This window comes from Chrysemys picta, chromosome 2 (assembly GCF_011386835.1).
Source record: "Chrysemys picta bellii isolate R12L10 chromosome 2, ASM1138683v2, whole genome shotgun sequence".
In the NCBI taxonomy this organism is placed as follows: domain Eukaryota; kingdom Metazoa; phylum Chordata; order Testudines; family Emydidae; genus Chrysemys; species Chrysemys picta.
This window is the reverse complement of record NC_088792.1, coordinates 18,210,379-18,223,526: the sequence shown is the minus strand read 5'-3', so window position 1 is coordinate 18,223,526 and position 13,148 is coordinate 18,210,379. Positions and strand designations below refer to the sequence as shown.

The window sequence follows — 13,148 nt, the reverse complement described above, 5'->3', positions numbered from 1 at the left end:
TCAGTAAAATCAAAATGTTCAGCTGTGTAATTCACCCTTTACTATTTTTGTTTCATAGATTTTGATGCAATCACTGATCCCATAATGAAAGCAAAAATGGTAGCTCTTAAAGGTATCAATAAAGTAATGGCACAGAGCAATATGGGGATGCCACCAATGGTTATGAACAGGTAGGCAAAAGATGACACTATTGTTTAAAGTAAAAGTGACCCAAAGTATTATAGCCTTTTAGCCACCAGCATCAATAGACCTGAAGAAGAGCTCTGTGTGGCTTGAAAGCTTGTCTCTCTCACCAACAGAAATTGGTCCAATAAAAGATATGAGCTCACCCACCTTGTCCCTCTGGAGTCTGAAAAGTCATTCTCAGCCACAGCATCAGCAAATTATAGACCATCACAACTATTCACAGTGAATCATAATAAGATGTAGAAAAAGGCCCATGTTATCATTTAGCTCATACTCCATGCCAATACAGCATTGCTCCCTAAGGTAAAGACAATGTGATCTAGTGGACAGGACACTGGACTGGAACTCAGAAGACCTGAGTTCCATTTTCAGCTCTACCACTGACCTGTTGTAAGACTTCGGGCAAGCCACTTCATCTCTCTCTACCTGAGTTTCCTCATCTGTAAAATGTGTAATGATATATACAGTAGAACCTCAGAGTTATGAACATCAGAGTTACGAACTGACCGGTTAACCACACACCGCATTTGGAACCAGAAGTATGCAATCATGTAGCAGCTGAGACCAAAAAAAAAAAGCTAATACAGTACAGTATTGTGTTAAACATAAGCTACTAAAACAATAAAGGGAAAGCAGCATTTTTCTTCTGCATAGTAAAGATCTATGAATCAAAATTGCTATTCAAGATTTAGTTACTTTATTGTTGTTACTACCATAAATTTCCTAGTGCTTTTATCTAGACTAATTTTAAATGGTCCAAGCAGTAGAGCTTCCAGCACTTCCCTCATAAGTTTCTACTCCATAGTGTAATAAAGCTGACTGTTAGTAATGAAGACTTCACCATGGTGGTCCATGCCCTTGCCACTTCTAAGAAACATTACTGCAGCTGTGTCTATTTGTAGCTACCCTAGACCAGCGTTTTTCAAACCATGGGTCGCAACCCACTACTGGGACGCAGCATGTAAGGCGCTAGGTCGCCTTGCTCTGGTCAGCACTGCCGACCGGGACATTAAAAGTCCCATCGGCGGTGCTGCCCATCTAAGGCACGCTAGTGCCTATCTTTTCCGACACCGCGCTGTGCCCTGGAAGTGGCCAGCAGCAGGTCCGACTTCTAGGCAGGGGGGCCATGGGGCTCCACACACTGCTCCTGCCCCAAGCTCTGGCTCCACGCTCCGGTTGCCAGCCAATGGGAACTGGGGGGGGTGGAGGGGGCTGCCTGCAGGCAAGAGTCGCGCAGAATTCCTTGTGCGCCTCCGCCTAGGAGCCAGACATGCTGCTGGCCACTTCGGGCCCGCAGCGCAGTCCGCGGTGCATCCTGGCTGCATCGCTGACTGGGAACCACTGGAGGTAAGTCCACGCCCCAACCCCTTGCTCCAATCCCCTGCCCCTGCCCCAGCCCTGAGCCCTCTGAAACCAGGAACCCCTTCCTGCACCCCAAACCCCTCATCCCCGGCCCCACCCCAGAGCATGCATCCCCAGCCCAAAGTCCTGACCCCCTCCTGCACCCCAACCCCAGGCCCCACCCCTGAGCCCCCCCAAACCCGCAGCCCCTCCTGCACCCCAAACCCCTCATCCCCAGCCCTGAGTCCCCCTCCTGCACCCCAAACTGCTCATCCCCAGCTCAGCACCCTGACCCCCTTCTGCACCCCAACCCTCTGCCCCAGCCCAGAGCCCCCTCTCACACTTTGAACCTCTCATTCCCGGCCCCACCCTGCAGCCCTCACCCCCGCAACCTAGCCCCTACCAAACCCCTTATCCCCAGCTCCGTTGAGTCGTGGGCATCAACAGTTTTCTTCAACTGGGTCCCCAGAAAAAAAGTTTGAAAACCACTGCCCTAGAAGAGTACTTAAAAACTTGTGCTAGTGCAGATTGTAGTGGCACCCATCCTCAGTGGGTAGGTTAACTGCGAGCACTGCCTTCCTCTTTGTTTCTAAATGCAATAAAAGGAATTGGTTGTGATATTTAGAAGCCATGATCTAGGACACAGCTCCATGACAAATTCCATCTCCTTCTGTCTTGTCATTGTGGTTAAAGTCTTTGGGGTTCCATTTGTTGTTGCTCCCTGGAGTTACATTGTCCAAGTTTAGCAGCAGTGCCTTTTAAAAAACAATTCATAATGCCCAAAATGCTATTTACCCTAATTTGTGCAGGTATTTATACTGTGGTATCTAAGCACATTGAATCCTACTTTTTACATCACATAGCATTTAAAATTCAAGCACAGAGACTTCTCGAGTGATCGGTATGCATTCAGCCACCCTTATGAATCATCACTATTAGTAAACTCCCGGTAGCTCTTGGTATAAGGCAACTTAAGCCATTTTTAGTTAATGTCTTTGTGAATTATAAGGCACAACAGATTTGAACTGAGGACAAAGTGTTACAAGGGTGAAATAAGAAATATCCTTTTCAAAATCTGGCAAGTAATTAGGATGTAGTAGTTCTAACAAATATCTCTAAAAAGTTTGGAAGTTTTATTTTAGGTCAAAATAATTTGAAACAATGCATCTTTACTAAAGTGCTCACTAGTTTTAAAAGTCTGTTATAGCTGATCTTTATGTATCAATAGGTTTCCCTTTATGGGTCAGCCAATGTCAGGAACGCAGACTAGTGAAGGCCAGAATCTTATGCAGCAACCAATCACACAGGTAACATAACTTGATATGAGAGTTACAGCACTATCAATTATCAATTGATAAATTATGAATATTTTATTTTCTTCTTAAAAGGAATTGTGATTTAATCACTTTGCTTATACATTTTACTGGTTTTTAGGATGGAAGTTTGACACCTCAGATTTCCAGGCCTAATCCTCCAAATTTTGGTCCTGGTTTTGTCAGTAAGTATAAACCTATAATTTCTTGTATATGAACTTGGGGTTTCATATTGCAGTTTCTTTTTTAAAGGGAAACGTCACACATGAATACTTGATTGTCAAAAAATATTTTCCTAGCTCCACTAATTCTCTGGCTTACTTAAAATTTATCATTTCATAATTATGATATTAATTCAAAACAAAATACAAAATCTTAAAACATTAAAACAATATCAGTAGTTCAAATTAACATTTTATATAAAAAAATCTTCAAAAACATCGTGAGGAAAGATGGAAATTTTATACAAATATGAATCTAATAGTACTAATCATATAGAATCATAGAATCATAGAATATCAGAGTTGGAAGGGACCTCAAGAGGTCATCTAGTCCAGCCCCCTGCTCAAAGCAGGACCAATTCCCAGCTAAATCATCCCAGCCAGGGCTTTGTCAAGCCGGGCCTTAAAAACCTCCAAGGAAGGAGACTCCACCACCTCCCTAGGTAACGCATTCCAGTGTTTCACCACCCTCCTAGTGAAATAGTTTTTCCTGATATCCAACCTGGACCTCCCCCACTGCAACTTGAGACAATTGCTCCTTGTTCTGTCATCTGCCACCACTGAGAACAGCCGAGCTCCATCCTCTTTGGAACCCCCCTTCAGGTAGTTGAAGGCTGCTATCAAATCCCCCCTCATTCTTCTCTTCTGGAGACTAAACAATCCCAGTTCCCTCAGCCTCTCCTCATAAGTCATGTGCTCCAGACCCCTAATCATTTTTGTTGCCCTCCGCTGGACTCTTTCCAATTTTTCCACATCCTTCTTGTAGTGTGGGGCCCAAAACTGGACACAGTATTGCAGATGAGGCCTCACCAATGTCGAATAAAGGGGAACGATCACGTTCCTCGATCTGCTGGCAATGCCCCTACTTATACAGCCCAAAATGCTGTTAGCCTTCTTGGCAACAAGAGCACACTGTTGACTCATATCCAGCTTCTCATCCACTGTGACCCCTAGGTCCTTTTCTGCAGAACTGCTACCTAGCCATTCAGCCCTAGTCTGTAGCAGTGCATGGGATTCTTCCGTCCTAAGTGCAGGACTCTGCACTTGTCCTTGTTGAATCTCATCAGGTTTTTTTCGGCCCAATCCTCTAATTTGTCTAGGACCCTCTGTATCCGATCCCTACCCTCTAGTGTATCTACCACGCCTCCTAGTTTAGTGTCATCTGCAAACTTGCTGAGAGTGCAGTCCACACCATCCTGCAGATCATTAATAAAGATATTAAACAAAACCGGCCCCAGGACCGACCCTGGGGGCACTCCGCTTGAAACCGGCTGCCAATTAGACATGGAGCCATTGATCACTACCTGTTGAGCCCGACGATCTAGCCAGCTTTCTATCCACCTTACAGTCCATTCATCCAGCCCATACTTCTTTAACTTGGCGGCAAGAATACTGTGGGAGACAGTATCAAAAGCTTTGCTAAAGTCAAGGAATAACACATCCACTGCTTTCCCCTCATCCACAGAGCCAGTTATCTCATCATAGAAGGCAATTAGGTTAGTCAGGTACGACTTCCCCTTCGTGAATCCATGCTGACTGTTCCTGATCACTTTCCTCTCCTCTAAATGTTTCATAATTGATTCCTTGAGGACCCGCTCCATGATTTTTCCAGGGACTGAGGTGAGGCTGACTGGCCTGTAGTTCCCCGGATCCTCCTCCTTCCCTTTTTTAAATATAGAGTAATTAGTATTTTCCATTGGCAAAAGAATAGTAATTAATTACACTGATCTACAATTTTTGAGAAGTCGTCTGCTTCAGAAATAAAATGTGCTATTTATTATGTATTTTGATGTGCTGAATTCAAATATGACAATTAAAACAACTGATTGGCTACTGTTTCTAAGATATTTAAGTTTATACATTTTATGTCTATGTATATTGTGTAGATAGTAGAGTTTTAATCATAAATTGTAAACCTAGGTCTTTTCATGTGTTTATGGTTGCTTTACATGATAATATTTCACCTGTCCTGTTTACGTAACACTTTAAAAATCAGCAAAAAGGTTATATAAATAAAATTTTATTATGAAACAAAAGGCAAAAAACTATTATGTACATAGTTTAGTCCTATTCAGTGTCTACTCGGCGCTTCTTGGCTTGTCTCTTGTATTCATTAAATGGAGCATCTCTTGTCACTGTCCAGCAATAGTCTGCAAACATTGATGGGCTCCATTTGCCCTGATAGCGTTTCTCCATCGTTGCAATGTCCTGGTGAAATCGCTCGCCATGCTCGTCGCTTACTGCTCCGCAGTTCGGTGGAAAAAAATCTAGATGAGAGTGCAAAAAATGTATCTTTAGTGACATGTTGCAACCAAGGCTTTTGTATGCCTTGAGGAGGTTTTCCACCAACAACCTGTAGTTGTCTGCCTTGTTGTTTCCGAGAAAATTTATTGCCACTAACTGGAAGGCTTTCCATGCCGTCTTTTCCTTGCTATGCAGTGCATGGTCAAATGCATCATCTCGAAGAAGTTCACGAATCTGAGGACCAACAAAGACACCTTCCTTTATCTTAGCTTCACTTAACCTTGGAATTTTTCCACGGAGGTACTTGAAAGCTGCTTGTGTTTTGTCAATGGTCTTGACAAAGTTCTTCATCAGACCCAGCTTGATATGTAAGGGTGGTAACAAAATCTTCCTTGATTCAGCAAGTGGTGGATGCTGAACACTTTTCCTCCCAGGCTCCAATGACTGTTGGGGTGGCCAATCTTTCTTGATGTAGAGGGAATCTCTTGCACGACTAACCCCTTTGCAGAGAAAACAGCAGTACTTTGTGTATCCAGTCTGCAGACCAAGCAAGAGAGCAACAACCTTCAGATCGCCACAAAGCTGCCACTGATGTTGGTCATAGTTTATGCACCTCAAAAGTTGTTTCATGTTGTCATAGGTTTCCTTCATATGGACTGCATGACCAACTGGATTTGATGGCAACCTGTGGAACTCCTTGCCAGATGATGTTGTGAAGGCCAAGACTATAACAGGGTTCAAAAAAGAACTAAATTCATGGAGGATAGGTCCATCAATGGCTATTAGCCAGGATGGGCAGTGAGGGTGTCCCTAGCTGCTGTTTGCCAGAAGCTGGGAATGGGCAACAGGGGATGGATCACTTGATGATTACCTGTTCTGTTCATTCCCTCTGGGGCACCTGGCATTGGCCACTGTCGGAAGACAGGATATTGGGCTGGATGGACCTTTGGTCTGACCCAGTATGGCATTTCTTATGTTCTATCATATCAGAAAACTGGTACTGTTCTCTGACCTGGCCTCCTTCTCCCCGATCCTAGACTGAAAGCAGATGTGAATATTATTAGAAGTACAGTAGATTCTGCTTATTAGCAATCTCTCATTTGCCAGCAAAAAAGTTGCCATTGTACAGCATTTGTCAGTAAGCAGAAGGCAAGTTTTCAGGGCTACAGCCAGGGAAGACACACCCCAGTGCTTCCTTCCTTGGCTGCAGCCCCACAAACCTGCCTGCAGGCAGGGCAGCAGCAGGGAGGGAGGTTCCTGCCCAGATGCCAGGACTTTCTACTCTGAGCGGAGGCCTTGGGGGCCCACAGAGCTGCATGGTACCTCTCCCTCTGCCCCCAGGGGGTCGAAGCTCCTCACATCTCAGCTCTTCCTTCTCTAGGTGCAGCCCCCAGCAGGGAGCAGCCCAGAGAGCACAGGGAAAGGTACCACATAATTCTAGCATCAGGGCTGCAGCCCCCATCCCTGCTAGTGCCCTGCCCATAGCCTCTCCTCCCACTCTGCAGCCCCTTACTTCCTATGCAGACCCTGTGCACTGGCAGGTTTTCAAGGTTGCAGGCCCAGAAGGAAGCTCTGGGTTGTGCTAAGCACTGGGCACAGGCAGGTTTGTGTGGCTGCAGCCAGGGAAGGCATGTCCCAGCCCTTCCGTCCCTGGCTGCAGCTTTGCAAACCTGCCTTTGTCTGGAGCCTTTGTTCCAAAAAAAAATGTTCGTAATAAGAGGCATGCCATTGTCAATATCCAGATCCCATTAACATTAAAGTAAATGGGATGGGATTAGCTCCTGGCAAAATTTTGCTATTAACCAGATGTTAATATCTGCGTTGTTAGTAAGCAGAATCTACTGTAGCGTGCTTTGCCCCCAGGAGACAGGTGAAGGAGCCTTGGGTTACTCTGTGGTGACCCTGATAACCAAACTACATTGGAGCTCTGAGAAGAGTAACACCCAGTTATCTGCCAAACAGAGCAATTTCTGTAAGAAAAGGCCATTTGGGACTGGAGGCCCTTGACTGAGAACTGGGGAAATGTGCATTGTACATAAAAGACCAATAAAAAAGCTCCCCTAAAATAAATAAATAAATAACAGACACACATTTTAAGTTGATCTTATTGCAGTGACTTCAGTAGTTCTTAAAAACAATTTGTATTTTAATTAATGATTCTGTAGATGCTTGAGGTTACAAATATCTCATGCAGTCTAACTTTTCTCAGTGATTTCTTATATTCTTCCATTTCCTAGTGGTCTTGTATAAAAAAATGATATAAAGAGATTCCCTTCTCACTGAATGCAATTTTAAACACTATCTGTGGTCAGAGATGAGGTGATTTGTTACATTACTGGATAAATTCATGGAGGTTAAGTCCATTAATGGCTATTAGCCAGTATGGGTAAGGAATGGTGTCCCTAGCCTCTGTTTGTCAGAGGGTAGAGGTGGATGGCAGGAGAGAGGTCACTTGATCATTACCTGTTAGGTTCATTCCCTCTGGGACACCTGGCATTGGCCACTATCAGTAGACAGGATACTGAGCTAGATGGACCTTTGGTCTGACCCAGTACCGCCATTCTTATGTACTGGACATAACTTTATATTCTTCTTCGAGTGATTGCTCATGTCAATTCCATTCAAGGTGTGCACATGCCCACGTGTGCGGTCGTCAGAGATTTTTGCCTTAGCTGTTTCCGTAGGGCCAGCTGTGGCACCCCCCTTGAGTGCCGCACTCAGGCGTCGGTATATCAGGCATGGCCAGCCCTACGCCCTCTCAGTTCCTTCTTACCGCCCATGGTGGTTAGTTGGAGTGCCTTTCCTTGCATAGCAAGGGCTAGCGGTTTCATTTCTTCTAACTTCAAGCCTTAGGGCCTTGGAAATAGTTGTTTATAGTTAAGGCTGTGAGTTTGTCACGGAGGTCACAGTTTCAGTGACCTCCATGACTTCTGCAGCGGCTGGTGTGCCTGGCTCAGGGGCAGTTCAGGCAGCCCCTATGCCAGGCGCACTGACCGTTGCTGGGGCAGTCTTGGGCCACCGCCATCCCCTCCTCCAGCAGAGTTTGGGTGTGAGAGGCGACAGGGGCACGGGACAGGGTGAGGCGGGCTCTGGGCAGCGCTTACCTGAGGGGCTCCCTGGAAGCGCGACATCCCCCTCCCTCAGATCCTAGGCGGAGGTGTGGCCAGGCAGCTCTGCGCACTGCCTCCGCCCCGAGTGCTGGCTTTGCAGCTCCCATTGGCCAGGAACCGCAGCCAGTGGGAACTACGGGAGCGGTGTCTGCAGGCTGAGGCTGCGTGCAGAGCTGCCTGGCCACACCTCCGCACTTCAGCTACCTCTCTGGCTGGATCTGCTGTCCCAGAACCATGGAAGTGTTTTGCACCCAAACCTGGCGGCACTGCCCTTGATGGCTTGGCTACTGCATGGCTAAGCGCGGACGAATGGGCAAACTCGGCCCATGTTCAGTAGGTTTTGCTGGGTAGCAGAAAACCCTCCACCAGAGCGACTTATGTGGCCAAATGGAAAAGGTTCACATGCTGGGCCTCGGAATGGCGTATTTGGGCCAAGCAGACCCCGTGCAGAATGTCCTGGATTATCTGCTGCACCTCAGACTCCAAGATTTGTCCCTGTCATCAATCAAGGTTGACCTGACCGCTATCTCAGCTTTCCATCCTCTGTTCCAAGGCAGGTCGATCTTCACTCACGACACAACGGCATGGCTTTTGAAAGGTCTGTAGCATTTCTACCTGCACGTCCTGGATCCCATCCCCCCCCGGAACCTGAATCTCATGCTGTTGAGGCTCATGGAACCTCCCTTTGCACCTCTGGCTTCCTGCTTTCTCCTGCTTCTCTCCTGGAAGGTTTCGTTCCTGGTCATGATAACTTCAGCCCGCAGGGTGTCCAAGATCAGGCTCACTTCGGAGCCGCTCTATACAGTCTTCTACAAGGATAAGGTCCAGCTGCGACCACACCCGGCTTCATACTGACCCAGGATATATACTTACCTGTCTTCTTTCCAAAGCCTCATGCGTCAGATGAGGCACGCAGGCTACACATCCTGGACGTCAGGAGGGCACTGGCCTTCTAGGTAGATAGAAGAAAGCCGTTCCATAAGTCAATGCAGTTGTTTGTTGCGGCGGCAGACAGAATGAAAGGTCGCCCAGTGTCTGCTAAGTGGATTTCATCCTGGATCACGGCCAGCATCTGCTACTGCTATGAGCTGGCAAAGGTGCCTCTGCCCGCGATCATGACTGCACACTTGACTAGGGCACAAGCATCGTCGGCAGCCTTCCTGGCACAGGTACCAATCCAAGAGATCTGTAGGGCCATTACCTGGTCGTCTGTCCACACGTTTGCATCTCATTATATGCTTACCCAGCAAGCTTGAGACGACGCTGCCTTTGGCAGAGCAGTGCTGCAAGCTGCAAAACCGTGAACTCTGAGCCCACTTCCACTGATACTGCTTGTGAGTCACCTAGAATGGAATTGACACGAGCAAGCACTCTAAGAAGAAAAAATGGTTACTTACCTTTCGTAACTGTTGTTCTTCGAGATGTGTAGCTCATGTCCATTCCATTACCCGCCCTCCTACCCTTCTGTCAGAGTTGCTGGCAAGAAGGAGCTGAGAGGGCGTAGGGCTGGCAGCACCTGATATACCAACGCACGAGCACGGCACTCAAGGGGGCACCACAGCTGGCCCTACAGATACCACTAAGGCAAACATCTCCAATGACCGAGCACGTCAATTTTTTTCAATCCCTTTGCTCTTCTTACTCCTGTGGTCTGTGATTTCGACTGGCTACCAGTCAATGTCAATTGAGGTAAGGTGATGTTTTTACCCTAGTGTGCCCTACACGCTTTGTATCCTATCTGTTTGGGAGACTGCCTCTCCCCATGTGTTATGATTATTTGACATTCTTAAGTTTAGTTTAAACAGGAGGGGGCTGGTAGCAAAGTAAGAGTTTTAATTTCCCTTCTGAATCCACTAGAGCCCAAATTCGGTCATGATCAAATCATGGTACAAGATTCACCTGTGCTCCTATGCGTCCCCTGTGTCAGGGGCTGATTGGGAGATAAATGGAATGATGGGATAGAGTTTGTTTTTTGGGGACTTGGTGGGGCTTAGATATTGTTTGGGATTTGAAAGCCTTTTTAGAAGTTCTGTTTCTTTTTGTGCATTTTTGATGGATGCTGTTTTAAATTTTGTGCTGCACATAGAAAGTATGAAAGCCATAATAAATAACTCCTCCATTTAAAACAAGAGTCCTTCGTATAATATTAATGGTTACTTTCCTTGTATTGCTCCCCCCTCCCCTCCCAGATGATTCACAAAGAAAGCAATATGAAGAATGGCTTCAAGAAACACAACAACTTCTTCAAATGCAACAGAAATACCTTGAAGAGCAAATCGGAGCACACAGAAAATCAAAAAAAGCGCTCTCAGCAAAACAACGCACTGCCAAAAAAGCCGGCCGTGAATTCCCAGAAGAAGATGCAGAACAGCTTAAGCATGTTACTGAGCAGCAGAGTATGGTCCAAAAACAGCTAGAACAGGTAACAGTTTTGGGGGGAAAACAATAGGACAGCATCTTTTCTGTTTAATATTAAGGTATAACACTGTAAGATTATTTGTGTCTTTAAATCCGCTAGCTATGCATTGTAACTCGGGCTGTCAAATGGTTAAAAAAATTATTCGTGATTAATTGCAAGATTAAAGATATTAATTTCAATTAATCGCAGTTTTAATCACACTGTTAATAATAAAATACCAATTTAAATGTATTATAAATATTTTTGGATTTTTTCTACATTTTCAAATATATTCATTTCAATTACAATGCAGAATGCACAGTGTACAGTGCTCACTTTATATTATTTTTTATTACAAATATTCGCACTGTAAAAAAGATAAACAAAAGATAGTGAAATCTACAAGTCAAAGTACGAAGGGGCATAACATTTAGCATCTCTGGCATGTAAACACTTTGCAATGCCAGCCACAAGAGAGCCATGCGAACGCTGTTCTCACTTTCAGGTGATCTAAATAAGTAGCGGGCAGCATTATCTCCCGTAAATGTAAACAGACGCGTTTGTCTTAGCGATGGACTGAACGAGAAGTAGGACTGAAGGCTCTACAGTTTTACATTGTTTTGTTTTTGAGTGCAGTTATGTAACCAAAAAAAATGATTCATTTGTAAGTTGCACTTTCATGGTAAAGAAATTAAACTATAATACTTGTATGAGGTGAATTGAAAAATACTATTTCTTTTGTTTACCTTTTTACAGTGCAAATATTTGCAATAAAAAATAATATAAAGTGAGCACTGTACACTTTGTATTCTGTATTATAATTGAAATCAATATATTTGAAAATGTAGAAAAACATTCAAATATTTATAATACATTTAAATTGGTACTCTATTATTGTTTAACAGTGTGATTAAAACTGCACTTAATCATGATTAATTTTTCTTAATCGAGTTAATTTGTTTTGAGTTAATTGCTTGAGTTAACTGTGATTAATTGACAGCCCTAATTGTAACTATTAAACACAGTGCAATTCATGTAAAAAACAAACAACAAAACCCCTCATGTTTCACATGAGTAATGTCAGTTCTGAGATTCAGTTTCTCAGCATTACTGGAACTACAAGAGAAAAAACTACAGTAGCAGTGGGAAAAAACCTGTTTTAAGAGTTTGGGAAGAGAGAGACTGGGTGGCAGCAGTGTGAAGGAAAGCCAGAATCTATTCAGATGCACTGTCAATTATATAAAAATAGGAACAACTTGAAATACAGGGCTATTTTTCCATTGAAGGAATCCATCGACTAAGGGTTTTCTCTCTGATTTTATCATATCACCAGATCCACTTGGTAGCATTCTACCTTTGTAATAGCGAGTTATGTGTCATTTATTTTATATTTTCCTGTTCAAATGCCTTCTATTACAGTTGAATTTTGTATTTTTGTATGATCTTTCTTTATTTTGTGAAAAACAAGAAATTCATAGTGAATACTAGGAGAGAGCTTATCAGGTTACATGGTCACTATATAAAATAGTCACGGTTCAGAAGAAATCTTGTACTAGAGCTGTGCTGAGTGCAGTTTAGGAGCCTCTTCCTCATTCTTTAGAATTTAAGCCCAAGGTATCAAATTCATTTGGAGGAGAGGGGTGCATTCCATGTTCAATTATGATCTGTGGGCCGGGATATAATTTAAAGACTGGATGGTACCCTCAGTCCACAGCAGCTATTCCACTGATGTCAGTGGGAGGTTTGCACAGAGATTAAGGAACAGTGAATTCTTTCTGAAGTAACTAAGCTTTATTTATTATTTGTATAGCAGTCACCCTCATTCACTAAGAAAATATGGTCCACTTTAGACCACTGCTACTTCTGCCTTTTGTTTCTCTTTTTTCCTCATCACTTTCTCTCTGTTTCTCTCCCTTCCCTCTGTCTTTCATTTGTTCTACCCTCAGTATCTCCTTCCCTGCAACAACTCCCAAATCTCATCCCTTTTATATGCTGAAATGATTAGCAGTGAAATAGTTAATTTTGTCACAGAAGTGTCATCATTGGGCTTTAGCATTGACATTCCCATGAGATTAATGCGGAGAGAGGAGGTCACAGCTTTTAGTCATTGTTTCAGTCTGGCTGCAGACTAGGGCAGATATCATGACATCAGTTTACCTCTGCTCATGTTTGAAAAGTAATCTCTGCAGCCAGGAGGGTTAGAAACTGACTTTTTTTTTTAAAAAGTGAAGGATTCTGCAGTGTGTGAGGCCATCATGCAAGTCATAGAACTACATCATGTCACTGGATCCAGCCCACAAACTGGCCTAGGTCCTGATTCATCAAAGCACTTAAA

General features: G+C 44.2%; 1 protein-coding gene across 22 annotated transcripts in view; it reads left to right on the top strand.

Moving 5' to 3' along the window:
- Positions 1 to 13,148, top strand: part of KMT2C (lysine methyltransferase 2C) — a 332,762-nt gene that overhangs the window by 289,396 nt on the left and 30,218 nt on the right. For all 22 annotated transcript variants that reach the window (XM_005297183.5, XM_065586755.1, XM_065586756.1 and 19 more), the window contains 4 exons: positions 59 to 170; positions 2,756 to 2,834; positions 2,962 to 3,025; positions 10,605 to 10,837. In XM_005297183.5, the coding sequence (XP_005297240.2) occupies positions 59 to 170; positions 2,756 to 2,834; positions 2,962 to 3,025; positions 10,605 to 10,837 (488 nt within the window). The remainder of the gene's footprint in view (positions 1 to 58; positions 171 to 2,755; positions 2,835 to 2,961; positions 3,026 to 10,604; positions 10,838 to 13,148) is intronic.